This window comes from Felis catus, chromosome B1, assembly GCF_018350175.1.
Source record: "Felis catus isolate Fca126 chromosome B1, F.catus_Fca126_mat1.0, whole genome shotgun sequence".
NCBI lineage: Eukaryota > Metazoa > Chordata > Mammalia > Carnivora > Felidae > Felis > Felis catus.
Genome location: NC_058371.1, coordinates 200,264,555 through 200,292,407, shown reverse-complemented (window position 1 = coordinate 200,292,407; position 27,853 = coordinate 200,264,555). Strand labels below are relative to the sequence as shown.

Genomic DNA, 27,853 nt, shown 5'->3' with positions numbered 1-27,853 from the left:
CTGACAGCTCAGGGCCTGGAGCCTGCCTCGGATTCTGTGTCTCCCTCTCTCTCTGCCCCACTTATACTCTGTCTCTCTCTCTCTCTCAAAAAAAATAATAAACATTAAAAAATTAAAAACAAATAATTCAGCAGTTTCTTAAACTGCAGTTTGCCTGCTCCCCCCAGCACCTCTGCCCCCAGCTGTATACCCAAGGAGATGAAAACATGTTTCCATAAAGATGCATACATGATCACCGCAGCATATTCATAGTAGTAAAAGTGTGGAAGCAGCCCATCTGTCCATCAATTGGGGAATGGATAAAATGTGGTATATTCATATAATGAATGGGCTGCAGTTCAGCAGTAAGGAGTGGGATGTTTATTTACCTGAGTTCCAGCACTAGCTTAGGCATCAAAACTTCTCTTCCTTTCTGGGTGTGGGGGTGGGGTGGGGGGAGGTGTTATCACATCAGGGGAAAGGAAGCCTTGGGGGAGAGTCTGCTCCGGGTGTGAATCCAGTCTTGTTTACTGGGTGACCCCAGCGAAGCTGCCTCCCATCTCTGAGCCTGTGGTGTGTATTCTGCGAAATGGGAATAATTGCGTACCTGCCCTGGGGTTATGAGAATAAAATGAACTACCGCATCTCGCAGCGTCTTACCATTTCTGTAACAAGAGACCCATGAACTGTGTTCCTCTCTGGCAGGAGAAATATACGTTTAAAGTAAAAAAAAAAAAAAATGGGGAAGAAACAAATATTTGCCTAAGGGACTGATGGAGCTTATTTAAAACGTACCAGAGGACGTGGTGTCTGTTTCCGTGTCAGCACTAAACGGGAATATCCTCAGTTCAGGTATTCTCGGTGGGCGTGTGGCTTTCACTGCAAACGCCCCACTTGGAGGATCGAGTGAAGAGAACAGGTGTCCGTTTCTCCCGTTACTCCCCCCCCCACCCCCCTCCAGTTTGAAAAATGTCGCTTCTCAGGCAAGGCTGTTTGTTCGTGGCAACGTGTTCGGAAGGTGGCCCGCGTTTCATTTCTTGCTCAGCTGGATTGGATTGGATCGGATTGGAAATGCAGGCAGGTCTGTGGACGCCCCGCTTACACATTTAACATGCGTCTTAAGGGAAGCAAAGCAGAGGGGTCTGGGTGGCTCAGTCGGTTAAGCGTCCGACTTTGGCTCAGGTCACGATCTCCCAGTTCATGGGTTCGAGCCCCTCGTCAGGCTCTGTGGGGACAGCTCAGAGCCTGGAGCCTGCTTCGGATTCTGTGTCTCCCTCTGCCTCCGCCCCTCCCCTGTTCGTGCTCTGTCTCTGTCTCTCAAAAATAAATGAAAATGTTAAAAAAAAAAAATAAGCAAAGCAGAAAAGGAAGTTACGGCCCCCATGGGGCAGGGACACCAGATTGGACTCCTTCCCTAGACCAGTTAGGCTCAGGCCTGGTGGCACATAAGGGACAACTCCCTCAGGACGCCGGGGCTTCAACGTCGGAAGTTTATTTCTCTCTTGTGTACGAAGTCCAGAAAGGGCTACCACAGGGCTCCACAGAGTAGTGAGGGACACGGGTACCTCCCAGCTTTCTCCTCAGAATGGACTCTGGAATGTGGCCCTGCCCTCATGGGCCTTCATGCTCACTGAGCGCCAGCCATCACGTCTTCATCCCAGGTTGGCAGTAGGAGGGCCGATGAAGAAGGGCGTAGTCTTCACTGAAGAACGCTTTTCTTTTTGGAAGTTCCATACACTTCCACTTCCACCACTTTGGCCAACAATTACCCAGCCTCATCTACCTGCAGGGGGCACTGGGAAATGTAGTCCCTTTACGGAGTGCACCGCAGTGTGATAAATCCGGTCTGGTGCTCTCTTAGTTTTCCAGGGCTGCCGTAACAAGTCACTGCAAACTCAGCTGCTCCCAACAGGAATTTATTTCTCTTGGTTTTGGAGGCCGGAAGTCTGAAATCAAGGGGTCAGTGAGACCACGCCCCCCCGCCGCTTGCAGGGCTGAATCCTGTCTTGCCCCGTCCAGCTTCTGGTGGTGGCCAGGAATCCTTGCTGCCCCCCGGCCTGCGGCTGTGCCATTCTAGGCTCTGCTGCCACGTGGCCTGTCCTCCCCCATGTGTCTGTGTCTCGTCCCCTTCTCGCGAGGACGCCAGTCGTGGATCTAGGGCCCGCCCTAATCTGGTGTGACCTCTTCATGTCCATTGTAATCGCACCCACGGAGACCCCCGTTTCCAAATAAGATCCCATTCTGACTTTTAGGGTCGACGCGACATTTGGGCGAATGCTCACGCTAGTCACTGACCACAGGTAGGCGGGAGGAGAGCGGGAACAGGTGTCGGGGTAGCAGCCCCCGCTTTGTTCTTCCTTCCCCGAACTTTGGGGTGCGGTGGAGCTCACCAAGCTACTCGCGCGTTGCTGGGCATGTTGGGAGCTGGCCACACGAGGGTTCTTGTCGGGACAAACGTCCTGGTGGATGCGACCGTGGGGAGGTGGTTGGATTCTGCACCCGTGGGGCACGGGGGATGGTGAGGGCGTTGCAGAGTTTGACCTGAGTTGGCCTCGTGGTCCTGCTGCTGACCTCCAGGCCTCACCTGGCTGTGAGGTAGTGTCTACCGTGAGGGTCTTCTGAAGACAGAGCGTGTCTCGTAAGTGCGGACGTGGCACCGAGCTCACGCTGGCACGTAAGAAGGAAGTGACAGCCATCACCCAGTCTGTGTGCTTTCCCTAACTCCGTGTCAGGGTCTTTTGGTCGCAAGTGACAGAAATTCCACCTCCGACCCGCTTGAACCATCATCTGTCAGCATTTGTAACTGAAGGAGTAGGAGAAACTTCAGGCAGGGCTCCAGAGGCACTCATGCCCCCCCCCCCCCCGGGATCCAGGGTTCCCAGGCTCTGCTTCAACTCATCCTGTGTCATTTTCAGCCTCAGGGATCTCACGCTGTGCTGGTGAGATGACACTGCTGTGCCGGGCCCCTCCCCCCCATCCTCACACACATAGCTCAGAGAAAGTCAATCTCCTTTTTAGCTCCTAAGGAGGAACAGGAGGGTCCTAGCTATGCTCTCTCTAGGCTATTCGTTCTGATTGGGTCCTGTAGCCATCCTGGAGCCATTAAATGTGAGGGGGCAGGGCATGTGACTGCTGTGAGCCAATCAGGGCCTTCCCTGGGAACTGGAATGATTTCAGCCCCACCCCTCTCCTGTAACATATGCTGAGAGCAGAGGCTGGGAGAGGGAGTCTGCTCGCTCAGGGGATGCAGGTCGGGGAATCTCATGTCAGAGATTCATGGCTTTGTCAGCATCCTGGGGGAAGGGGACAGGGTTACTGAGAACTCAGCCTGGGAGGCAGACATAAAGTCCACGAATGGAGGGCTTGCCTTTAGCTGTGTGAAGTTGGCAAGTCTCCTACCCTGGGGGGCCCTGAGGACTCTGGCTGGGGAACCTGACAGATGTTGATTCCAGAATACATTCTGCATTGTCCATTCGTTCCTGGCTGTCATCACTGCTGGTGGAAACCGTTTTCTGGGAACCTTTCCCAGGGTGACGGGTGCAAGCCCTCTGCTCGTTTACGAGAGTAAGCGGGGAACGGGCACTTTCCTAAGGTGCAGAATTTGGGGCTCCAGAGGTGTCCTGCTCGCAGTCCTGCCGCTTTGTATGGGAGGAGCCAGTGTAATGCACAGTGGGGGCTCCATTTCTGGGCTCCAGTGCAAAGCAAGAAATGAGTGGCCCGGATGCCGAGGGGACCCTCCCTGTTAACTCGCACCACGTCCCGCTGGCCCTGCTGATTCCCGCACTTTCTTTTCTCCCGCTTGCGCGAATCCCTCTCTCAGCCACTGCAGTGTTGACTTATTGTTTAGTGACTACCTCCCCCTCCAGAGTGGAAACTCTGAGGGCAGGGACTCTAGCCTGTTTTGTTTGCAGAGGTTTCCCAGGACCCATCGGTGGCGCTCGGCTCAGTATTTGTTGAATTAATGGCAGCGCGTGAGTGGTTTACATTAATGAACTCCTTTCACGTACTGCTTAGTGCTTCTGGACTGGCCTGGGCAGTGGGAACAATTTCCGCATCCCTAAGGATTCCTCCCCACGGCCAGGAGGTGCTCCTCCCAGGGATTAGGGCCAGGCGGGGAGCTGATGGTGGGTGGCCACCAGGGGGAGCAGTGGGCACCTCCTGCCGCGGCTTCAGGCAGGCCCAGGGCTCAGGAGACCCGTGCCAGGCAGGCAGGCCCCTGGCTGGAGTCCCAGGAGATTGTCCTGTGGGGCTGGGGATGTGGCGGGAGGGGAGCACACTCTTTGCTCTAAAAGAAAGGCGGCTCAAAGAGTTTTTCAGAACTGTAGGACTTTTGCTTGAAAACCCCCCAGTGTTTTGAGGGTTCCAATTCCCCCTTCTATAATATGGTCTGCCGTTTCAATATGTTCACCAGGAGCTAACACAGATTCACGGGGGCAGCCAACATTGACCACAGCTTATAACATGCCAGGGTCTGCACTAAGATCTAACTCTCCACAACTGCACCGGGGAGGTCCTAAGAGGTCTCCGTGTCCCCACTTTACGGAGGCTGAGGCTGGGTCCGACAGGTGGCCCTGCCTGTGCTGTGCCTCAGGAGGTCACACGGTGTCGGGGAGGGCCTTTGAATCAGCTTTACGTCTGCTGCCAGAACGGGGCTCTTAACCACTATTCTCGGCCGTTGACTGTCTGCGTCTGGACTTGAGGTGCAACAGTCACAAGTAAGAGGTACAGATCACAGTCACGGAGTATCTTTGTTTCCCGTGACTTTCTTAACAAACGGCCACCAACTCAGTGGCTTAAGGCAGCAGAGAGATATTCCCGCACAGTCCGGAGGCCAGGAGTCAGGAATCAAGGTGCCGGTAGGGCCGTGCTCCCCGGGGGCTCCAGGGGAGGGTCCTTCCAGCCTCTCCCAGCTCCTGGGGCTCCTGGCACTGCTGGGCTCCCGCGTCACTCTCTCCTAGTGCTTGGCAAATGATCCCTTCTAAAGCCTGTCTCCGTTTCCCAGGGCTGCTGTAATGAAGGGCCACGAGCTGGGTGGCTAAAGCAACGGAACTTATATAGAACTTGGCTTATAGTTTCGGAGGCGGGAGGTCTGAGATCAAGGGGTCACAGGGCCGTGCTCTCTGAAGGCGCTGGAGAGGAACCGTCCTTGCTTCTTCCAGGGCAGGTGGCTGCAGGCAGTCTGTGATGTCCCCAGGCTTCCGGGTCCATCACTCCAGTCTCTGTCTCCGTCTCTCCCCAGCCTTGTGGGTGGAGGCATCTGTGTGCCTCGTCTTCTCTTCTAAGGACACAGTCATAGGGACCACCTTACTCCGGTGTGACCTCCTCCTAACTATATCTGCAGCAACCCTGTTCCCAAATGACCTCACGTTCTCAGTTTCTAGGAAGGACACGCAGTGGCAGGGGATACCCCAGCACAGCACCCTTACTGGGGCAGTTTCCCAGCCGTTGGCTCTCTGTCTGGAATCAGTTGAAGTGGATGGCCCGGGGCCAAAGCTTCCTCTTCTGTAAGCTGCTTTCTGCTTGGTTTCCTCTAGGGAATGCTGGACAAGACCGGGCTGGGGCGAACTGGGGCTTACTTTGAGGTTTGCATGTGGAGACGCTGAGGTCCTTTAGAGACCCCAGCAGAGATGTCAAATACTCAGTCAGTTCTATGATTCTGGGGCTCTGAGAGAAGTCAGGGCCTGGGGAACACGTTGGGGTGTCGGCTGCATATGGGGGTTTAACGTCATGGGTGAGGACGCGGCTGCCTGGGGAAAGGAAGAGGGCCAAGCCTTGGAAAGTCCAGACTTCAATGGCGGCCAGAACAAGGTGAGTCTGTAAGGACAGAAACCAGGAAGTCATGGCATAGGGCGGGAGGGGCGGGAGAGCTTCGTGGAGCAGGGTGTGAGTGGCTTGGTCACATGTTGGTGGGGATGAAGGACAGAAAGTTGCCCTGTGGGTCTGGGGGCCAGGGGAGCATCACAGACCTTAATGAGAGCTGTGTTGGTAGAGAGGTGGGGGCTGTGACCGGATGGGAGAGGCTTGGGGGGTGAGTGGGAGAGAAGACCCACCCACTCGGTGAGGAAGCCGAGCTATGGGGCGTGAGGTGGCTGGAGGTGCCTGGAGGTCAGGATTTTGTTTTATTTAATTCACGTGAGAGAAAAACGAACCTAGCCCTGTTTCAATGGTGAGGGTCTGGCCATCGAACCGTAACTCGTCTGCTCCTCTGTGCTCAGGGGAGCGGGGCCTGGGCCGTGGACAGTGGCCCCTCTGTGTCCTGAGTTTTCCAAGTTCAGCTGACCTGGGTCCTTGATCCTTCTTAACCTTTTCCTCTGGGCCTCAGGCCAGCGAGGGAGAGATTGCCGTGGTCACGAGCCCTTAGGCTGACTGTTCGTTCTTTCTCTTTTGCAGATGGACGAGATCAGAGGGAAAGACCGTGTGATCCTGGCCTTGGAGAAGGAACTCGGCGTGCAGACCGGCCAGACCCAGAAGCTGCTTCTTCAGAAGGAGGCTCTGGATGAGCAGCTCGTTCAGGTCAAAGAGGCTGAGCGGTACCACAGTAGTCCCAAGAGAGAGCTCCCGCCTGGCATCGGGGACATGGCAGAGCTCATGGGCGTCCAGGTACGGGGAGTGGCGACTCACACAAGCACCGGGGCCTCGTGGCTGACCGCTGCCTGTCCTTTCTGCGGACACCTTGCCCGCCTGCCTCCTCTCACCCTTCCCTCCCTTCCGTCTGTCCGTGCGTCTGGCCTCCCTCCCCAGACTGGCTGACGTTAACCACGTGCAGGGCCCAGCGTTGGGCCTGGGGATACGGAGGGGAGAGCAGCTGACTGCGTTTGCTTCCAGCCGGTCTGGAGTCCAGTGGGAAAGAGAGACATGAAGGCATCAGTGCCGGGTGCACAGTAAGAGCACAGAAAGGCGCCCAGTCTTGAAGTCAGAGCCCTGCAACATGAGTAGGACCTTAGCCAGAAGGAAAGGGCTCTGGGGGCAACGTGCTCAGAGGAGGCTGAAGCAGCGTGCCTTCGTTCACTCATTCATTCGTTCATTCGTTCGTGCAGTCACCAGATGTTTGAACATCTGTCGTGCGTGCTCTGTGCGAACAGCATACGAGGTGCTGGTGAGATTGGCCCGGTGGGTCTTGAGGGATGTCCTGGCACGTCCGTCACGGGCCTTTGTGAGAGAGACACAGCGGGCCCGGGCTGGAGCGTGAAGGTCCCCAGAGACCACGCACAGCTGTCTTGGCTTGACCTCTTGTCACTTTGAGACGAAGTCTCTTGTGGGTCGCTGGCAGGGCCCGGGGCGTCGTCCCCGTGGCCTGACTGCAGGGACGCCCAGCGTGGCGTGGGGCCTCGTGAGGAGGAGCTCGCGGTCACGTCCCGCGAGTTCCCTGGGAGTGTTCGGAGTCACTAAGGCATCTTCGAAGTACGTTCGTATCTTGGACGTTCTTTTAGGATCAACATATGGACGAACGAGACGTACGGCGATTCCAACTGAAAATTGCTGAACTGAACTCGGTGATACGGAAGCTGGAAGACAGGAACACCCTCTTGGCAGACGAGAGGAACGAGCTGGTAATCAGCCCCCGAGAGACAGACGGTGCCTTGCAGGGCGCCAGGAAGCCACCCCGGGGCCGAAAAAACCCGCCTTGAACTCATAGTTAGTGCAGAGGCCTCCTGGTTTCCTTTCCTTTCTTTCCCATTAATTCCTGACCAAAAATCTAGCACACGTTCGGTGAAGACACCTGCTCCTCCCCTGTGTTTCTACAGGAATTTATCCTGGGCAAAGAGTCAGAGCAAACAGTGAGGAGTTTAGAGAGGATGTTCACTGCAGTGTTGACGCTAGCGACCCAAAGTGACCCGAAACGAAACAAAAACCCAATTGTTCAACACTCAAGTATTGGGTAGAGTAATTATGGAACATTTAGGCAGTGAACTGTCTACAGTCGTTAGGAGGGACGGTAGACATCGCGTTTATTTGCTCACAGTAAATTAAAGCGACACGCGGTTTACAAAACAAACATGCGTATCGTCATGACGGATATTGGGAGCTGCTTTAGGTGGTGTAATGACGGATCATTTTAGGTTTTTTGCTTCTCTGTTTACTTTCTTTTGCAGAAAAGTTCAGACATTTCTTTTTTAAAAATTTGTTTAATGTTTATTATTTATTTTTGAGAGAGAGAGAGAGAGAGAGAGGGAGAGACAGCGTGAGCAGGGGAGGGGCAGAGAGAGAGGGAGACACAGAATCCGAAGCAGGCTCCAGGCTCCGAGCTGTCGGCACAGAGCCTGATGCTGGGCTTGAACCCATGAACCATGAGATCGTGACCTGAGCCGAAGTCTGACGCTCAACCGACTGAGCCACCCAGGAGTCCCAAAGTTCACATATTTCTAATTTTAAAGATAACGAACAGGGACTCTGGGTTAAAAAAAATGAATCCCTAGGGACGCCCATTTCCTCTTTCTCTGCCCCTCCCCCACTCGGCACATGTACACTCTCTCTCAAAATTATTAAATAAATAAATAAAAAGATAATCTAGTAAAAAGAGTAGTTTCCTGAATATGTGTAAATTTGCTGCATAAACAGTGAAGTGAACTTTTATGTCGTGGGAGTCAGTACATAAACTTCTTGACAAGTGTCTTGTCATATTTCTGTTGATTCTAAATTTTATCGTGAAAGCAAGTGCATCTATATAGTATGTGAGAACCATGCGAGATGAACAGCGTGAGTAAGAGTCACCTCTTTGTAATCTTAACAGGATCGAAGTAAAGTCATTGCCTTCAAGTATTTTTTTTAATTTTTTCAAATGTTTTTATTTATTTATTTTGAGAGAGAGAGTGACAGCAAGGGAGAGGCAGAGAGAGGGAGAGAGGGAATCCTAAAGGGGTTCCACACTGTCATCCCAGAGCCTGAAGCGGGGCTCGATCTTATGAACCGTGAGATCATGACCTCAGCCGAAATCAAGAGCCGGACGCTTAACTGACTGAGCCACCCAGGCACTCCTCCATCAAGTATTTTTAAAATTTTTTTTTCAACGTTTATTTATTTTTGGGACAGAGAGAGACAGAGCATGAACGGGGGAGGGGCAGAGAGAGAGGGAGACACAGAATCGGAAACAGGCTCCAGGCTCCGAGCCATCGGCCCAGAGCCTGACGCGGGGCTCGAACTCACGGACCGCGAGATCGTGACCTGGCTGAAGTCGGACGCTTAACCGACTGCGCCACCCAGGCGCCCCTCCATCAAGTATTTTTAAAAGAATATTTTCAAGTGGCTTTAATCAGACAGTATGTCTAATATTAGATGTACGCTTTTCGCTTAAATATTCATTAGCTAAAAAAAGTCCCTCGTGTGCTGCATAATAGTTCACTGAGAAGATTAGAAAAGAAATGTAGCTCGTGTGCAACAAATTGGAGCACACTGAAGTGTTTAAAGCAAAAATTGAGCAGCTAGCCAGCACTTTGATCTCAAAATCATGAAATAACTACTATTAGCTGTTTGGGGGTGGTTCTTACATGCTTTTAAAACTGGTGTAGATATATCGACACCCACCAGGAGACTTTCTGTTGTTTGGCCGTTTCAGACGGGATATTTTCTCCTCTGTGTTATTGTTCTGCAACTTGCTTTTTTCCCCATGATTCATCAGTTCCAGCTGTCGTTCGGGCAGGTGCACGGCTCACGCCCCCCTTTGAGGACGACCCGTGGCTCATTCACCCATTCCTCTAGGCTGCTCGGGTTTCTTTGCTGTTATGAGCATATGCCACCCGAAGACACATTTCTGTCGTTACCACTTGGAATTGTATTCCTGTGAGGATTTTCAGAAGTAGAATGTATGGGTCAAAGGTCTATTTTTTTTTCATAAAGTTTATTAATTTATTTTGAGAGACACAGAGACAGTGCGAGTGGGGGGGGGGGCAGAGAGAGAGAGGGAGAGAGAGAATCCCAAGCAGGCTTCTCTCTGCCAACGCAAGTCTCGAACCCACGGAACCGTGAGATCATGGCCTGAGCCGAAACCAAGAGTTGGACGCTTAACCGGCTGAGCCACCCAGGCGCCCCTCAGAGGTCCATTTTATATTTGAGTGGGTCCCACCAGACTGCTTGATCTTAACTTTACAACCTGGCGACCAAAATCAGGGATCTGCAGTCAGTCCCTGTGCTTGATTCTTGGTTCTAGCACTTTCTGTGTGGCCACGAGCACAGCATCCCACGTCTTTGCTCTCAGTTTCTCTGTCTGTAAAGTGGGCATGGGGCCCCTCCTGGGGTTGTGGGGAGGCACAGTGTGTTCGAGAAGGCAGACCCGACCACGGAGAGCAGCCCTCAAGGGCCGGGGCAGAAACTGAATGACAGAGTTCTCCGGCCCCCGAAACCAGGCCTCACCGTGTCCACCTCTCTACGCCCAGCACCCCACATTCTGTGTTCCCACTGCACTGAACGAGCTGTGTTCTTGCCCGCTCTGAACCTCAGGGCGCTTGGTCTCCCCGCCTGGAACATCTGCCCGCGCTTGGCTCACCGTGTTCTTACCTCCTTTACTGTCTTTGCCCTCTTCCTCTGACGTTGGACGGGCACCCTGGCGTGCCGTCCCTTCGATTCAGCCCCCAGCACAGGGCCCCAGGCACCAGAGGGGCTCCCCCAGCGCTGATCCCACGGGAGAGACTGGAAGGACAGCCCCTAGTTGTACAGACTCAGGGAACGCCTTCGGGTTTGATGTCCCGGCGCCGAGTCTGGCACGGAGTGGGGCCCAGGATTGATTGCCTGCTGTCTCAAGAAGGTAGAGCTTTCTGCTAGGTCTGTACTTGGGGAGGAATGGTGGCCAGGAGCAGCCGGGTCATGGGATTGACGTTTGCGCGTGAGACCCAGGACCCCTGGGGGTTATCCCCAGAGGTGAAGGAAGTGCAGACCGGTGGACCCAGCACAGGTCACTTGCCAGCGGGGTGCCCGGGGGCGGATCTGTGGGCCTCCCCTGTTGCCTTATGCGAGGCCCCCCCGAGCCTCAGGTGGGATACTGTGTTCGGGATCCAAGTGGTTGTGGGATCTTCCTGGGGTTTGTGGTCCCAGCGGAGGCAGCTCCGGTCCCGGGTTGGACACCTGCTGGCCTCCGCGGTGTGACGTCAGCAGTCCGCTGGGCCTTACAGCCACCTTCCGTGTCTTTCTGATCGCAGCTGAAACGCTCCCGGGAGACCGAGGTCCAGCTGAAGCCCCTTGTGGAGAAGAACAAGAGGATGAACAAGAAGAATGAGGATTTGCTGCAGAGCATCCAGAGGATGGAGGAGAAAATCAAGAGCGTCATGAGGGAGAATGTGGAAATGGTGAGTCAGCCCTGAGTTCGAGTCTCCGTCTGGGCTTCTCCGGCCCCCGACTGACCCGCGCAGCCCACGGTCTCCGCCCAGCCCCGCCTCCCCCAGGAAGCTCTCCAGGGCTCTCCGCCCTCGCCCAGCCCTTCTGGCCCCGCTTCTCTAGGGGGCACGGTGTCGAGGGCTCTGTGCCCGGAGGCAGAAGGCCAGGCAGTGCCCGCAGCTGGGTCTGCGCCTCAGCCCTGCCCCCCCACCCCCTGCTGCCCCCGGGGCCTCGGACACAGCCCCGTTCTTTCCGTGCCTCAGCGTCTTCGTCCATCAAGTGGGGGGGATGCGGTTATCAGCCCCGCGGGGCTGCCCGGAGGGTGGAGTGTTGGCATGGAGAGGCCTCACGGAATCCTTAGCTCTGCAGACGCTTCGCACGTGAGAGCAACGGCCACCGTTGCATAAGGGATTGGCGTTTGCTCCCACCAGAGTGCTCGGTCTTTGTGGCCAGGGCGGTGTCTTGTAACTGCTGGCTTGTGGAGGAGTCCGAGGTTCATTGTCCCAAGCGGTGTCAGTCGCCCCTTTTCCAGCAAGAAGGCTGAGGCTCTGGGAGGTGGGGTGCCCTTCTCCCCGCACCCCAGCAGGCCCCGGTGTGAGGGGGACACGATCGCCGGTGGCGTGCCTTGCCTCCCCAGCTCCCTCGTCCAGCCTCCAGGGCCCGGGTTTGGACGACCACCTCCCACCCCCACGCCTGCCCAGCCCGTTCTCTCAGCCTGCGGCTTGCTTCTGGTCTGCACCTGTCCCCTCCTCCCGCGTGGGGACTGGGTAGCCTTCTTCCCTCCTGCATCCCTGACCTCCCGCTGGGTGCCCCCTGACCTCCCGCTGGGAGCCCCCTGACCTCCCGCTGGGTGCCCCCTGACCTCCCGCTGGGATCCCCCTGACCTCCCGCTGGGAGCCCCCTGACCTCCCGCTGGGTGCCCCCTGACCTCCCGCTGGGTGCCCCCTGACCTCCCGCTGGGAGCCCCCTGACCTCCCGCTGGGAGCCCCCTGACCTCCCGCTGGGTGCCCCCTGACCTCCCGCTGGGTGCCCCCTGACCTCCCGCTGGGATCCCCCTGACCTCCCGCTGGGAGCCCCCTGACCTCCCGCTGGGTGCCCCCTGACCTCCCGCTGGGAGCCCCCTGACCTCCCGCTGGGAGCCCCCTGACCTCCCGCTGGGTGCCCCCTGACCTCCCGCTGGGTGCCCCCTGACCTCCCGCTGGGTGCCCCCTGACCTCCCGCTGGGTACTCGCGCTGTAACTAACCTCCTGCTGGGCGCTCTCCCTCTGGCTGCAGAAAGAGAAGCTGTCGGCACAGGCGTCCCTGAAGCGGCACACTTCCTTGAACGACCTCAGCCTGACGAGGGACGAGCAGGAGATCGAGTTCCTGCGGCTGCAGGTTCTGGAACAACAGCACGTCATCGACGACCTCTCGCTGGTACGTTCGCGCTTGGTGACATCGCTCGGTGTGGCGCCGGGCGACGCGGTGTGACGAATGGCATCGAGGCTCCAGGGCGCTGCTGCTGCTGCGGGTGGGGTCTCACGGAGCTCACGGCGCAGGCACCTTGCTGCTTTAATTCAGCCAGACAGCAGCCTCGACTTTATGTAAAAGACAGCGCTGGTGCCTGGAAGCCGTCTCCATGGCTACTCTTTTTCTCAATTCTTCTCCCTGGTTTGCTGTTGCTAAGAAGCAGCATCCGTTTTAGGAATGGGTCGTCTGGCCTGGACACAGTGGGCACAGTTTGTCCCTGAGAAGTCTATTTTTTTTTTTTAGCTTAGTTATTGCAGACCGTGAACTTGAAAGCCTGAACCTTGTAATCAGGCTAGAATTTGAAGGGCTGGCTGAGACTCTACATCTACAAGGTTAAGGGGAGAGGAGTGTGTCTTAGTAGGCGACTGCTATATCCAGAGAATCCTTTTTTGTCTGTGAAAGGAGCTTAGGCACCAGTTAGCATTTGCAGGAAGCTTCAGTTGGACCCTAGAAGCAAAGCGTGTTCTTAATGCCCAAGAGGGAATGTGATGGTTCCACTCATGGGTCTTCCAAGAGTAGAAAAGCCAGTGATCAAAATTCTAGAAAAAGCTTTGATCATAACTGTCAAGTTCGCTTTGCTGGCCTATCTTCCTCTCTCTTTAAGTCCTTCCCTTCTTCCTTCCACCCACCAATCCATTCTCCCTCCCGTCCCTCCATCTATCTTTGCCTCCGTCCGTATTCCCATCTTCCCATCCCCCCTCCCTCCTTCCATCCCTCAGCTGTCCGGCCACCCATCCATCCATCATCCATCCATCCATCCATCCACCCCTCTTTCTCCCATAGCTTCTTCCTTCCATCTGTCTGTCCATCCATCCTTCCTTCCATCCATCCATCCATCCTCTCATCTTCCCATCATCCTCTCTCTCCTTCCATCCCTTCTTCCTCCCATTTCTCCATCCATCCATCCATCCATCCATCCACCCCTTCTTTCTCCCATAGCTTCTTCCTTCCATCTGTCCATCCATCCACCCTCTCCTTCCTTCCATCCATCCATCTATCCATCCTCTCATCTTCCCATCGTCCTCTCTCTCCTTCCATCCCTTCTTTCTCCCATTTCTCCATCCATCCATCCATCCATCCATCCATCCATCCATCCATCCTCCCCTTCTTTCTGCCATACCTTCTTCCTTCTATCCATCCTTCCTTTCATCTTTCTCCATTACCCAAAAACTTGGTAGAACGTAAGATGAAAACACACCTTCAATAAAATGACAATAAAGTTGAAAGAGGAATGATAAACCAACAATCCCAGAAAAAATAAAGATCGCTGCATCCATTGAGATGAGGAGGGATGGATGGGTAGACCATAAGGGCTATAACCAAACAGCAGATTTGTCTCTGGGTTTCCTGGCAGCCAAGGGGAAAAGCAGGGCTGAGTTAGAAAGGAGAGACGTCCTGGTTTTGCTTGGAGTGGAAAGGCTGCCACTCCTTCCGCTGCCCTGCAGATGCCGATCTTACTGGCAGTGGCCACCAGGCAGCCACAGGCTCTTGTTTCTTTCTTAGGGACACGCTGCTTGGTAGGTTCTAGCCCCATAGAGCAAAGGAAGAACCCGAGAGTCAGAGAAATAAAACGCGTCACCTGGTTCAGAGGAGGCCCATGAAGATTTGGACCCGGCTCTGTCTGAGCTCAAAGCCGCAAACTATTTCATCCTGGGCTGTGGTCACTGACAGAACGGCGATCGCCAGTCAGCACTGCCTTGTGCTTTATGACTTCCAGCCCCCAGCACAGACAGGCTGGGGCTTTCAGGATTGGCACACTTTGGTATTTTTTGGTCAAGACAGTCCCAGTCCCGTTAAGGACTCGAGTAAATGGGGTGGCTCTGTAGCGTGCAGTTCTGGGAGGCGGCCGTCACGCAGGTGCTCAGAACTTGGACGAACGCACACCCAGTGCCGACGGCGGGGGGGGGGGGGAGGCGCACTTTGGGAGCCAGTTGGGTTGGCTGGTGTGATATGAGGCTGGCTGATAATGCCAACCGTTGTATCTCCTTCTAGGAGAGAGAACGTCTCTTGCGCTCCAAACGACATCGCGGGAAAGGTCTGAAGCCACCCAAGGTGAGTCTGCGGGGGTGTGGCTGTTCTGCTTGGTGTCCTGCATGGTCCAGGGGAGGGGGGAAACGCAAGCAATCCATGAGGGGCCCTAATGGCAGGGACACTCACATGTCTGCACGTTTGGTGGTGAAAAAGCTGTTATCGCGTCTCTCAGCGCATCGGTTATGGCCGCGGACCAGTGATTGTAATTTATTCATGGAAAACTCACCGATGAATTCTGTCTGTAGGCCTCAGGCGCTGTTTGCCCCAAATTAAAAGCATAAATACTTAGACCTTTTGAAGGATTCAAAACGCACTCGGGCTTGGTTTCTGACATCTTATATCCCGCTCTAAAAAAAATCAGGAGCTTTGGGCTTCTTTTTGTTCGAATAACGCAGAACCGTGTTCTTTTTTTGGAAGATGTGGTTTTATAGAGACGGTGCCCAGATGTCCTGGCAGGGAGAGCACAGCTGGACGGGGAGAATTCAGACGCCACAGGGGCCACGCTGGAATAAACAGAGCAAATTGGGGCAGGTGTGAAAAAAAAAGAGTTTGCATTTAAATCCGTGAACCTCGTTTCACCGCCACAGAGACGTGGGTCTTTCGTTTGAACTAGACGCCCCTCCTGGTTTTTCTTTCAATAGAGATGTGGTTGTAGAGAAATCTTTGTCTTCTCCAGAGAAAACAGCAGTGTGGATGTGCTGCCGAAAAGCCACAGGCACGTGGCTCTCGAGGCTGGCAGCAGGGAGTGGTGGGGACTGGGGTGACCTGAGCAGGAGGCAACAGGGGGTAGTGCCACATACTCCAGTGGTGGGAGGGAGATGGGGATCCTGGTGCATCAGCTCCCTGGGGCTGCGTAACAAAGTACCCCACACCGGGCGGCTTGGAACAGTAGAAACGTCTTGTCTCGCGGTTTGGAGTCCGGGGGTCCAAAATAAAGGTGTCGGCAGCGCTGTGCCCCCTCTGAGACCCGTAGAGGAGTCCTTCCCAGGCTCTTTTAGCTTCTGGTGATTTCCTGGCACGCTTTAGCGTTCCTTGTCTTGAAGCTGCGTCACTCCAACCTCTGCTTTTGTCGTCAGAGACCATTCGCCCAGTGCATCACTGTCGTCCTATAAGGACACCAGTCATACTGGGTCAGGGACCCACCCTCTTCCACCATGACCCTCATGTTAACCAAGTACTTCGGCAGTGACCTTGCTGAAGTGCCCGGGGGTAGGGCTTCAACATGTCTTTCTTGGGGAGAGGGGGCCCAGTTCACCCCAAACACCTTACTTTATATCAAATCTAAGGATTTTAATCTAGTTACTGCTGAAAGGGGGACTTTGCACGTGTAAGTTTACCCATCAGGTGCCCTTAGGATGGGGATTATCTATGTGGCCCCAGTGTCGTCCCAGGAGCCTTTCCACGCAGGAGGAAGGCGGAAAAGGAAGGCAGAGAGAAGCAGTAGGGGGAGGTCATCAGAGAGATTCAGAGTCTGGGAAGGGCTCGACGAGTCAGTGCCAGCTCTGTGAATTGGGGGTGCAAGGGTGCTAGGCTCCCAGGAGCAAAGGCGGCGACAACATCCGTCCTTAGGGGATCTGGGTTCTGCAGACAACCCGCATGAACTCGGAAGCAGACTCTTCCCAGAGCCTCTCTGGAAGCGACGACAAACGGCTTGATTTTGGCAATAAATCAGGGTGAGACCGAAACACAGAACCAGTCCGGGGAGCCAGGACTCCTGACCTACGGGACTGGGCGATGATGCGTTCTGTTGTCTCAGGCTGTAAAGTTTGTTGTAATTTGTTACAGCAGCAATAGCAGTGAGTGGCCCAATGCGTATTTAGCATTTTTCTTCCTCCCTCTTGGAGCGTTGGGGAATGGCTTGGCCAAGGTCGTCCTACTGTGGAAAGGAGGGCTGTAGTGTTTTTCCTTTGTACATTTATGGATGTGCTTCCCTCTTCCTAATCATTCCAAGCCATCCCTGTTCAGACATCCGCCCTTATGGAGAAATACCATAAAGAATATTCTTCAATAAACATATTACGTAAGTTTTTGTATAATATAGACCCACAGGGGAAGAGTAAGGAATCAAGTGATGTCCATATTTTAAACTCAGATAATATCGAACATGTCTAAAAATTTCCTACCGATTTTTCGTCTTGCTGGCCATAAACGCACTGGCCTCTTTCTCTCTACCTTGCCAATACTGGGGAATATTAATGTTGAATGTGTTGTGAGCAGTTTCTCCCTGACCTCCTTTTATCATTTTATTTTGCATCAATTTGTTCATATACAGTAAGAGATTATTTTATGAGATTGAAAAAAAACATCTAAGGATGTTAAATGTTGGCACAAGTGTTGATAGAACACTCTATGGCCCAAATAAAATTTATCTGTGGGCCGAATTGGGACACTTGGCTGAGTGGTCACGTATGCTGTGTTATTGAGTCCTTATAGTCACCCCGTGAGGCTGGCGTTTTGTTTTCCATTTGATGGTTACAGGAAGCACGTAGGTATAGGGGATAGAAATAGCTCAGAGACCAAGTGAGCTGACAAGGGGGAGATTCAAATTCAAGTCTGGGCTCCAAGGCCCACGTTTCCACCACTAAGTCAAGCTGCATGAGGCACATGTCTCTATGTACTGACCTCAGAGACTCAGAAAGGGAAGTGGCTCAGCACAGTGTGTTTAATTTATTTTTTATTAAAAACATTTTTTTAGGGGCGCCTGGGTGGCGCAGTCGGTTAAGCGTCCGACTTCAGCCAGGTCACGATCTCGCGGTCCGTGAGTTCGAGCCCCGCGTCGGGCTCTGGGCTGATGGCTCAGAGCCTGGAGCCTGTTTCCGATTCTGTGTCTCCCTCTCTCTCTGCCCCTTCCCCGTTCATGCTCTGTCTCTCTCTCTCTCTCTCCCAAAAATAAATAAACGTTGAAAAAAAAATGTTTTAAAAAACATTTTTTTAATGTATTTTTTCATTTTTGAGAGAAAGAGAGAAAGAGCACGAGCGGGGTGCGGCAGAGAGAGAGGGAGACACAGAATCCGAAGCAGGCTCCAGGCTCTGAGCCATCAGCACAGAGCCCGATGCAGGTCTCGAACTCACGAGCCGTGAGATGGTGACCTGAGCCGAAGTCGGACACTCAACCGACTGAGCCACCCGGGCGCCCCACAACTTGTTTATTTTTAAATATTCACTTTTACTGGGGAAGCAATATCACGGCACCACAGACTAACCTGAGAAATAAGCAAAATGTCACCCGCGGGGCCTCCCTGGCGCCATCTATGCTGGTGTTTTATGCAGCCCGTCCCCCACCCCCAGCCCTTGATCTGCCCCATCTTTTTCTTTCTTGATAATGTAACTATGACTGTAGAGTATGCTGTTGCTTCCTGTTTTTTTTTTTTACTTAACGTTCTACCATAAAGCATTTATCCGTGTCATGACCGTGTCGTCATACAAACAAATTTTTATGGTTATATAATCCGTTGAGTAGATGGGCCATAAATTTGTGTTCCATTCGGTGCCGGACATGTTTGCTTTTAGCTCCTGGCAGCTGTAACTCCTGGCGCGGAGTGTGTTTACGGTAGGCAGCGTTCTGGGCCGGTTCTGTTGTATTCCCTGGGTGTTGACTGTTGCTGTAAGGGACTGGACTTTCTGCTTCTGTAAATGCCACCCCAGTGGCCTCCTTTTGTCCAGGAAGCTGCGCCAGGGTCTGGATTGTTCCCATGAACAGATTCCCGGAAGCTGAAATATGGATCCACAGGGTGTGAAGGCTTTGGTGGGGAACACGCGACCCCCTGTGCTGTACGGAAAACACGCATCGTTTCGTACAGCTGCCAGTCATGTGCGTGAATGCCGTTTTCACCACAGGATGTGTTGAAACAGCAGTGGTCTAAAGGCATGCGGCCTGGAGAGCTGGGAGTATTGCAGCATTGTGCACCCCATAAAGCTTCTAAAGTAGGGGGCACCTAGTCGGCTGAGCATCTGACTTCAGCTCAGGTCATGATCTCGTGTTTGTGAGTTCAAGCCCCGCGTCAGACTCTGTGCTGACAGCTCAGAGCCTGGAGCCTGCTTCCGATTCTGTGTCTGCCTCTCTCTCTGCCCCTCCCCTGCTCGTGCTCTGTCTCTCTCTCTCTCTCTCTCTCTCAAAAATAAATAAACAATAAAAAAATTGTTTTAGAAAGCTTCCAAGTAGGGTTTTCGGGAGTCCCCCTGTTGAGCTGTGACTTTATTTTTCAAACCTGTATGAGAGTTCGTGGAGTAAGGAGGATTCCATTGTCCTTTTCCCGATTTCCTTTATGGGAAGAGAACTTTACGAGGGCCTAGAACTGACTTGTGGTTTGCTAGGCTTGCGTGCACAGCGGGTGAGGAGGGCAGGAGCTGTGTCCTGCTCACTGCACCCCCTTCACCGTCTCGGCACAGAGTACGTGTCCCTAAACAGTTGTTGAGTGCATAAGCAAATTGCTTGTACTGGCGAAGTGTGTTTGCACAGCACTGGATCATGTCAAAGGATGGGATGTTCGGTCCCTAAGTGAAATAGTTCACTGCCACCAGAAGGCGGGGTTTGGGAGTCTCCATGGGCATTTTCCTGAGCTGTGCGCAGTCTTCTCAGCTTAACTGTTTCCATGATCCACGAACCTCTTGTCTTTGTCTCAAGATTCAAGATAGAACAGTTTCCCCCACATGCTCCTACTTACTCCTGGAGTTGTCCAGGGCAGGTGGGGACCTGCACAGGTTTGTAACCCCCTAGGGCTATCTCTCGGGCCTGGGCAGTGTCCCTTTCTTCCCTCCCGCAGGCTGCTGGGATTCAGTAGTTTCCTTTTCCCCTTAAATGCCTCCATCATGCTCTGTCTGCTATGTATTTGTGTATTTTACCACTTTGCCGGGGCCTTTGTTGGGCACCGATTTTTGTGCCAGAATTTTCTGGAAGTCTGACAGCCCATCTCTGCTCTCTGGCTAGTCCAAGCTTCCCTGGACTCTGTGTTTCCCCCAGAAGGGGGTTTGTTCTCCGGTCCCACATCCACACCCCAGTTTGTTGCAGATAATCGTGATGGCAGAGCAGTGGTGAGATCCAGCCCTCATCCCGGGTGGGGGGGACCCTTACGCCCCAAAGGCTGCTGACCCCATCTCACCGTGCTCCTGGGGACAGAACCGGTGTGGGCGTTTCGCCTCGGGACCCTGCTATTCAGCACCCCCATGGGGAGTTGCGGGAGAACCCCCGGCGGTCCCCCAGGCCCCATCTGGGGAGGGTGGGCTTGCTCCGCAGAAGTCCAGTGTCACGGTTGAACCCTACACGGAGCCCCTGTGGGCGGTAGGTTTGCTGCCTCTGAAACTTGCTGTCTAACAACGTGGAGCTGTCTCAGTAGAAAGCTGAGCACGCGAGCGTGGCTAAAATCCGCATGGTTTGCGCACACACCTCGGTTACCGTGGGGCTGGGGTCTCGGCTGAAGCTGAGACCCCATAGCCTGTAGCCGTGTGAAGGTCCGGTCCAGCTCCTGGCTCTGTGGCATTGACCTGGGGGAGCCTGTTTCCTGGTTCTTACCACGATCACCACATCCAGAAGATTATACAGAGCATCCGGCTCTGTGCCTGGCACGTAGTCAGGGATCCACAAAGTATGATTCATCCTTCTCCCTTCCTCTTAAATCGACAGCTTTCCTTTGGAGGGCCTGTTGATTGCAGATTCCCAGGTCCCGCCCTTGATTTCCCCCGTTCTAATTTGTGTCCTCTTTTTTCAAAAGAGGGACCATCTCAGGTGACAGTGAGGTGAGCTCTTGATGCCCCTTATTATTTTTTGAGATGTTTATTTATTTACGGGGGGGGGGGGAGGGGCAGAGAGGGAGAGAGAGAATCCCAGGCAGGCTTCACGCTCAGCACAGAGCCCGATGCGGGGCTCGATCTCACAACGGTGAGATCATGACCTGAGCTGAAATCAAGAGTTGGATGCTTAACCGACTGAGCCACCCCGGCGCCCCGTGCCTGTAGACAGTAGTCAGCCTTTGCAAGAGGCTGGGAAACTTGCTGAGAAATACCAAAGTACCATGGGAAGAATCGCCCTTCCGAGGGCCCGAGTATCAGTACACGGTCCCCCAGTCCCCATACGGACCCTGGGACTGCTGATGCCTGAGGAGCTTCTGGTGGGTCACTCGTGGTCAGTGGCTCCTGTATCGCTGCTCATCGGATACTTAGGGCCTATCCAAAGTTGACCTTGTGCCCCCAAGGCCAAGCCTGCTCCTTCATGGTGGGAAGGACAGGGCGCCAGCCGCTGCCCTGGAACAGGAGCCAGTGTGCACGCCCTTCTGTGGCTAGGGCACCCGGACGTTTGTCGTCACATGCCACGCTTTCCGTTTGTAAGTACCCAGAGGAATCCCATTACCCCCGTATTGTCGTTTCCACTCGACTCTGCTCCTGGGCCGTCCTTTCCCGCAGCTCTGTCGCCAGCTGCCTCTGAGCGAGGTGCGGCTGGACCGCGTGTGCCTCGTTCACGGGGCTGCCTGCAGTCCCCGGCACAGTCCCCCCTCGCCGCGGGGGCTCCGTAACTTGCACTAAGTGAACGTTAGTCATTTCAGGCCACTTGCCGACCCGGCTCCCCACTGTTGGCTGGCCTGCGGCTGAAGGCTTTTGCTGCGTGTACCATTCCCTGTAGGGGATGAGGGCTTGTTCCCTCCAGGCCGGGTAGCTACCCTGTCACCTGTCCCCTCCTCCACGGCCTGGCAGAGCCTCACATCAGAAGCATGAGGGGCCCCAGACGCTGTTCCCATGCTGCCCACTGGGTTTGTGGGGCCCATTGGTACAGGACTCTGGATTTGGGTCCCGTGGGTAGAGCATGGGGACAATTGTGCAGGCACAGAGCCTGCGTCCCGGGCCACACCCGGGCCGCTGAACGGCCCAGCCACGCACACCGTCCGCACGTGTTGACCTGGGGCAGCCCTGCACGTTGCTGGGTAGCAGCAGGAGGATGGGGCTGCCCAGGGCACGTCGTCCGGCAGAGCAATGACCGCGGGACATCGAGGCCACACCTGAAGACTTTGGAATAGACAAGAAGTCAGGGTGGTTCCAGGCAGCATATTCAAATGGGACAGGAAACCCCAACACTGGGAATGAGGCCTCTGGAGAAGAGCTGGCTGGGGGCTGGCCTGCAGCCCCAGGCCCCCTGCCTAGTGTTGAGGCGACCCCAGAGCCAGCGGGGAGGGGCTTGAGGCAGAGGCTGTCTGATCCCAGAGCCGTCCTGCCAGGCCTCTGCTTTCCCAGCGCTCCAAGGTTCCTTCGAGCCCTTATCCGCTTGTCCTGGGACCCCCTCTGCTCTCTTGGCTGCCCCCTTGGCTTCCAGCACGTTCCTCCCTCCACAGCTCCCAGAACCGTCTTGTTGAGGCACAAGTCTGGCCTCGCCACCTTCTTCCTAAGAACCCTACGCTGGCTCCCCGTTTACCGGGGGATAAAGTGGGGGCCCCTTGGGCAGCTCTCAAGGCCTTTTGGGACCCGGCCCTGCTCACCTCCTGCTGTATCCCCCTTGGCACACCCTGGCTCCGGTCCCTTGGGTTTGCCGTGTGGCCTCATCTCCAGACCCCATCTCGGGCCGGCGCCCTCACGTCCTCTGCTCCTGACCGCCTCCTACTCCTTCAAGATTCGGCTGAGCGGTCCCCGTTTTCGACAAGCCGTCACCCTCACAGCGGCGGGCCCTTTCTCTGGGCTTCCTCAGCCCTCTGCTCCTTCTGCCCCGACGCGTGGCGCAGTCTCCCCATCTTCTTCTTCTGAGGCCCTGTGCTCGGAGGACCCGGGGTGCTGTGGTCGAATGCGGTTGATGGCAACACGGAGAGCAGGCGTTGGGGGCCACGCGGTCTGTCCTGCAACCCAGGGAGCAGGGCTGTACTCGTGGCTTATGCCTGGGGTCCTCAGTCGGGCTCCCCGGGTCAGGTGCTGGGACAAGGCGGACGTGGTGGTCATGAGGCATTCTGTCCCATCTGGACTGCCCCGGGCCTGAGGTTTCTCACGTCCACCGCGAGCCCAGGGCTGACGGCCAAGGCAGTGTGGCTCTCAGCCCCTCCCATCCTCTATCCCTTTTGCCATCAACCTGGGCACAGCAAAATGTCAGGTGACAGGGCGCAGAGGGGTGTCCCCACCCTTGAGGAGCTCTGGCCGAGGTGAAGGTCTTAGTAGGTCCGAGAGCCAGCGGGACAGGACACGTCTCATGGTTTCTCCAGAGCCAGGAAGGCACCTGCCAGACAAAGGCAGTCCCTGTTTCTTCTTGAGGGTCCAGGTGCACAGCTGCCTGGTGAGAAATTGGCTTCAGGCTTGTCCCAGAACTCAACAGTTTGCAGACGGCATGATTTCTAGGATTATCGTCCCCTCTTCCATTAGCCAAGATTATTTTCATTGGGAGTCTCAAAAACCCAAAGTCATTTAAGAAGGGAAAGGGATTTATATCGCTGCTAAGTCTGGAGGTGACTGGTTTCAGGCACGGCTGGATCCAGATGCCCACACGATATTGCCGGGAACATGTCTCTCCACCTTTCCACCCTGCTTTCCTCTGGGCTGGGCTCTTTCTCAGGTGGGGTCTCCCCATGTGGTCACCCAATTGGCTTCGGCGGCTTTAAGCTGGTGTTACACTGCCTAGCAATTTCTGTAGTAGGAGGGCGTCTCTCCTCAGTGGTTCCAGCAAGAGTCCCAGGGCGCGCGTTCCTTGGCTCAGTTTGGTCACAGGCTTGTCCCTGAACCAGGCCCAGGGAGCTCCTCATTTGGAAACATGAGTGAAAGGCTTGGGGGGCATAGCTCGTATCGTGGCTACTTTGAAAGGAGCGGAGTATCAAGCATTATTAAAATTGAAAGTTATATATGCACTTGTTTGCCTATGTTTTGCTTTTGTGGTTGCCCTTCGCCTTTTAGTATCGCTTGAATATCTTTCGAAGTACAGAGGTCTTACTTTTTTATGGTGTAATCTGCCCATTTTTTTCAACATGTGGGTTTTCACCTTGGATGTTTCGCGGAGAGAAGCTTCTCCAAGAAATGCGGGCTTCCGTGGGGGCCCCGCGTGGGCGGGAGCACCGGGCCTGCACCCCTGCAGTCCCCCTGTGGCTAGTGGCTTCATCGGTCTGTATAAACGGTCAAACAAATGCTGAGGGACAGATCACTGAGAATCCTGTGAATTCAGTGGGTCCAGGCTGCACGTGGGGTGGCCGGGACGGACAGACAAATTGCCCAAGCGCACGAGGCGGGAGGCGCCTCCTCGTTTTTTGGCTCTGGTCCGGAAGAAGCTGTCTCCGCATCCATCGTGGTTGCTAGTGTGGTGTCCCCAGGGGGCCTCGTGATCACCCGGGGCCTGTGGGAGGGCGCTGACGACAAGGCAGCTCGAGGAGGGAGAAGCCGTGTGACTAGCGTGCCAGCCTGGCCCCTGGATCTGCCCTTGGGCTGGTGGCCTTGCCCACGAAGCCCGATCTCTGCGCAGGAAGCCTCGGGCACAGTGGGCTCGGCGTGGTGGAGGGAAGGAGAATGTTCTGGGAGAGAAGCAGCGCTTTCCACTAGGACTTGAGAGAGGTCCACCAGCAGACGCCAGGGAGGCTGCTTTTGGCCCACGGGGCGCACACGGGGCCCACGCGGGCTCCACCTCCCTGCCCGGCAATGGAGTACATCCTCTTCGTGCTGTACTTCTCCTTTTTTCTCTGTCTCTGTGCCCTGGTGTGTCTGTACTTTTCCGGTTGTCAGGAGATGACCTACAAGCATGAAGGTAAGCATCTGGCTCTGGGCGGCCGCGGTTCGGAGCGAGGACACGGCCGAGGCTGGGAGGCCCTTTCCGAGCTGGCGGTTGGTGGTCCCGAGTGATGCAGGGGGACAGGAGATGGGGCTCAGACGCCGGAGCCAGCGGAGGGATGTTTATTTCGGAGACACTACACCCCACCCCCCTCCCCCGGTGCCTTTTGATCTGCTGAGAACGACCACCTCTGTGTGTGCAAGGTGCAAATGGACCAGACACGTTTATTTTTCACTTGGGCCCAAGCTGCATTTAAAACACTTGGATGAGTTTCTATTTTATTTTTATTTTTTTTAATGTTTATTTATTTCTGAGAGAGAGAGAGAGAAAGAGAAAGAGAGCACACGAGCAGGGAGGGGCAGAGAGAGAGGGAGACACAGAACCCGAAGCAGGCTCCAGGTTCTGAGCTGTCAGCACAGAGCCCGACGTGGGGCTCGAACTCACGAGCCCTGAGATCATGACCTGAGCTGAAGTCGGACGCTTAACTGACTGAGCCACTCAGGCGCCCCTGGATTAGTTTTTAAAGAGGAGTCAGCAAGGCAAGACTCCGGGGGGTAGAGAAAATGGGAGTCTTGGACGAGCGAGCTCCTTCCGTAGGGAAGATGTGCCACCCTGAGCAGAGACGGGGGTTTATGCTCCCAAACTATCTGTTCCCGGGAAACAAATGCCCGGGGGGTCTGAGCAAGGTGGACGCTCTGAAAACTCAACGATTTCCCCAGTGCTTGGCTCTTTAAGAAAGAGGAAACCATGTTTTCTAGATGATTCTGTCATTCCTCGGAGGCAGGCGCTATTATTTTACATATATTTTGAAAATGCAGCATAAGGCACCGGTTGCATTGTCCTTAAAGAAACCAGCCCCCAGATTTTCTCCTTAAGCATTCCAAGGTCTGTTTCTCTCTTGCATTTATTAACAAAGGCATGAATATATGCAGCACTTCTAGACTTCCTGCATAATACAAGAGCTTTTAAGAACCTAATCCTTCCAGGAAACAAACTCGTCCAGCCTGTATGCTCCGCAAGGTTGGGGAGAGGGGGTCGAGGCATCTGCGGATTCGCCTCCTGTTGTGAGAGGGTCAGAATGTGAGTGTCTGGCCTCCCCAGCCCTGCTCCCTACAGAGCCTCATCCTGCCTCCCTCACCGCCGCATGCTTCCCTGGGGTCTTGGTCTCTGGGGCCACCCTGGACTGAGGGGCTCCATTCGGGTCTGGGGTTCGGCTGATGACAAAAGCAGCACTTTAAACGCACGTCTGCAGCATCCGGAGTGAACGCCCCGTGTCAGGACTCGGTAGCGGAGTGCCCAGCTAGCCGTCCTGCAAGGTTTCAGGAGGCAGGTCAGCCCGGATAATGAACAGAGGCATCAGAACGGTCCGCGAGGCTGACCGTGGGTGTCGTGTCCCGAGGCTTTGGAGACACTGTGGCAGGATGGTTCCCGGGGACCCGGTCAGCGTGCGTCACTGCTCGCTGCCAGTCCACACGGCAGCAAACACAGAACTGTCCCCAGAGGCCTCGCAATTAGCCGTGTTTACAAGAAATAGGGCCGGGTGAATGGCTGCCCGGAAAAATGAGGAGCCTGGAGCCCGGAGCGGTGAGCTGCGTGCGTGCAGAGGACCTCTGAGTGCCGTAGACCTGTCGCTCCTGAAGGTGCCGTTGTCACCATCAGGATGTCGTGGCCGCTGCCCCCTGGAAATCGTCTGGAGAGTTTTCGATGCCTGCATTCAAGTGAGGTTTCTCATCTGGAGAGGAGATTGGGGTATATATATGATTGTCTGCCACCTCTACTTGGAGAGAAGGAATCATGGAAAGCCGACAGAACCTAACAGGTCCCCACAGTCCTACCTGCTAAACTCACCCGGGGTGGGTAACCGGGCGGGGGTCCAGCGGTGCTGGCTGTGTGAGTGAGGGCAAGGGCTGTCGCACGCGAGCCCGAAACCAGGGGCAAACAAGTCGCTTTAGCTCTGAGTTCGTTAACAAAGACATGTTCAGGAATACGCATTTAAAAACCGGTGCTGACCCAGTGTGTCAGACTCTGGGCCACAGTGGGGAATAAAAAAGCCCAGATCTCTGCCCTCACTGTCCTCCTGGGTGCCTCTAGCAAAACCTCTCGAGAAACTCTAGCTGTGGAAGATGACAGAACAGTCCACTCCGTCTCCCTCTCCCTTCCTGATTCAGAATTCTTTCTATTCTATTTTATTTTTTCTTAAACATTTTTTAATGTTTATTTATATTTGAGAGAAACAGAGAGTGCACGAGCGAGCGTGGGGGGGGGGGGAGGGGCAGAGAGAAAAGGAGACACGGATTCAGAAGCTGGCTGTCAGCCCAGAGCCTGACGCAGGGCTCGAACCCACGAACTGTGAGATCGTGAGCTGAGCCGAAGTCGGACGCTTAACTGACTGAGCCACCCAGGCACCCCTTAATTATGTTATTAATTGTGGTAGCGGCCATATTTTTCTTACATCTGGGTGCACGAGATTGCAGACTTATGCCCGCTTAAGCAAGCAGGTTAGGACGGGTCCTCAGCACGTGGGGTGTGCCCCGATCCCTCTGTGGGGTGAGGGATGGGGAGGGGGCTCTGGGAAAAGCCAGGTTCTGGGTGAACCAGTGGGAGCCTGGGGCTCGGCTGTGGATTTAATTATGGTTCTTTCTTCATGGCCATGAAAAGTACTCAGCGGTTGTAAGAAACAAACAAACGAACAAAACATTGTTCCTAACACAAGGGAGGTCGATCTGGTGACTGTGGGTTGATGTCTGCAGACCGCCCCCCCCCCCCCCCAAGGAGACTGAGCGAAGCTCCTTGTGGTGGGGAGCACGGCTGGTGTTCATCAGGTGGTGTTCCCCAGGCCCCGCCCAGTGTGTGCCCCTAGAAGGTGCTCAGTCGGGGGTTTGCCGATTGAATGCGGGCATGTGTGCGAAGCCCCATATATCACGGTATTTGGGGTGGGCAAAGTACTGGGTGGGGTAGCCAGGAGGCTGGCGCACAGAGCGGTAAAATTTCCTCCGACTCTGAGCGATGGGCGCGCGAGGGGTCCGTTGCACTGTTCCTTCTCATCATTTCAGTGCCTCAAGGTTTCTATACTCAAAAGTTAAACAAAATTTGCCCCCACTCACCCAGCCGGTTGGAGCCCGGGGTCCAACTGCGGGCCCTCTGCCCCCTTCACCTTTCCCCGGGTCTGGCACGTAGAACGAGACGTCTCACGTGGCCCCCTGCCCCTCCTTAGTAGGACCCACACGGGCCCATCGAGGGTCGGCGTGCCGGGCACAGCGGATGCGTGACCTCACTCTGCGCTCTCGGGTGAGGCGGGGGCTCCCTGTCCGTGTGATG

At 54.9% G+C, this 27,853-nt stretch overlaps 1 protein-coding gene across 15 annotated transcripts in view; it reads left to right on the top strand.

Annotated features, from left to right (window-relative positions):
• The window catches only part of JAKMIP1 (janus kinase and microtubule interacting protein 1), a 137,190-nt gene that overhangs the window by 73,724 nt on the left and 35,613 nt on the right, over positions 1-27,853 (top strand). For 11 of the 15 annotated variants that reach the window (XM_045056614.1, XM_045056610.1, XM_045056616.1 and 8 more), the window contains 6 exons: positions 6,370-6,579; positions 7,410-7,529; positions 11,109-11,255; positions 12,559-12,699; positions 14,785-14,844; positions 15,241-15,354. In XM_045056614.1, the coding sequence (XP_044912549.1) occupies positions 6,370-6,579; positions 7,410-7,529; positions 11,109-11,255; positions 12,559-12,699; positions 14,785-14,844; positions 15,241-15,354 (792 nt within the window). The remainder of the gene's footprint in view (positions 1-6,369; positions 6,580-7,409; positions 7,530-11,108; positions 11,256-12,558; positions 12,700-14,784; positions 14,845-15,240; positions 15,355-27,853) is intronic. The other 4 variants (XM_045056617.1, XM_045056620.1, XM_045056621.1 and 1 more) reach the window with 1 other exon arrangement.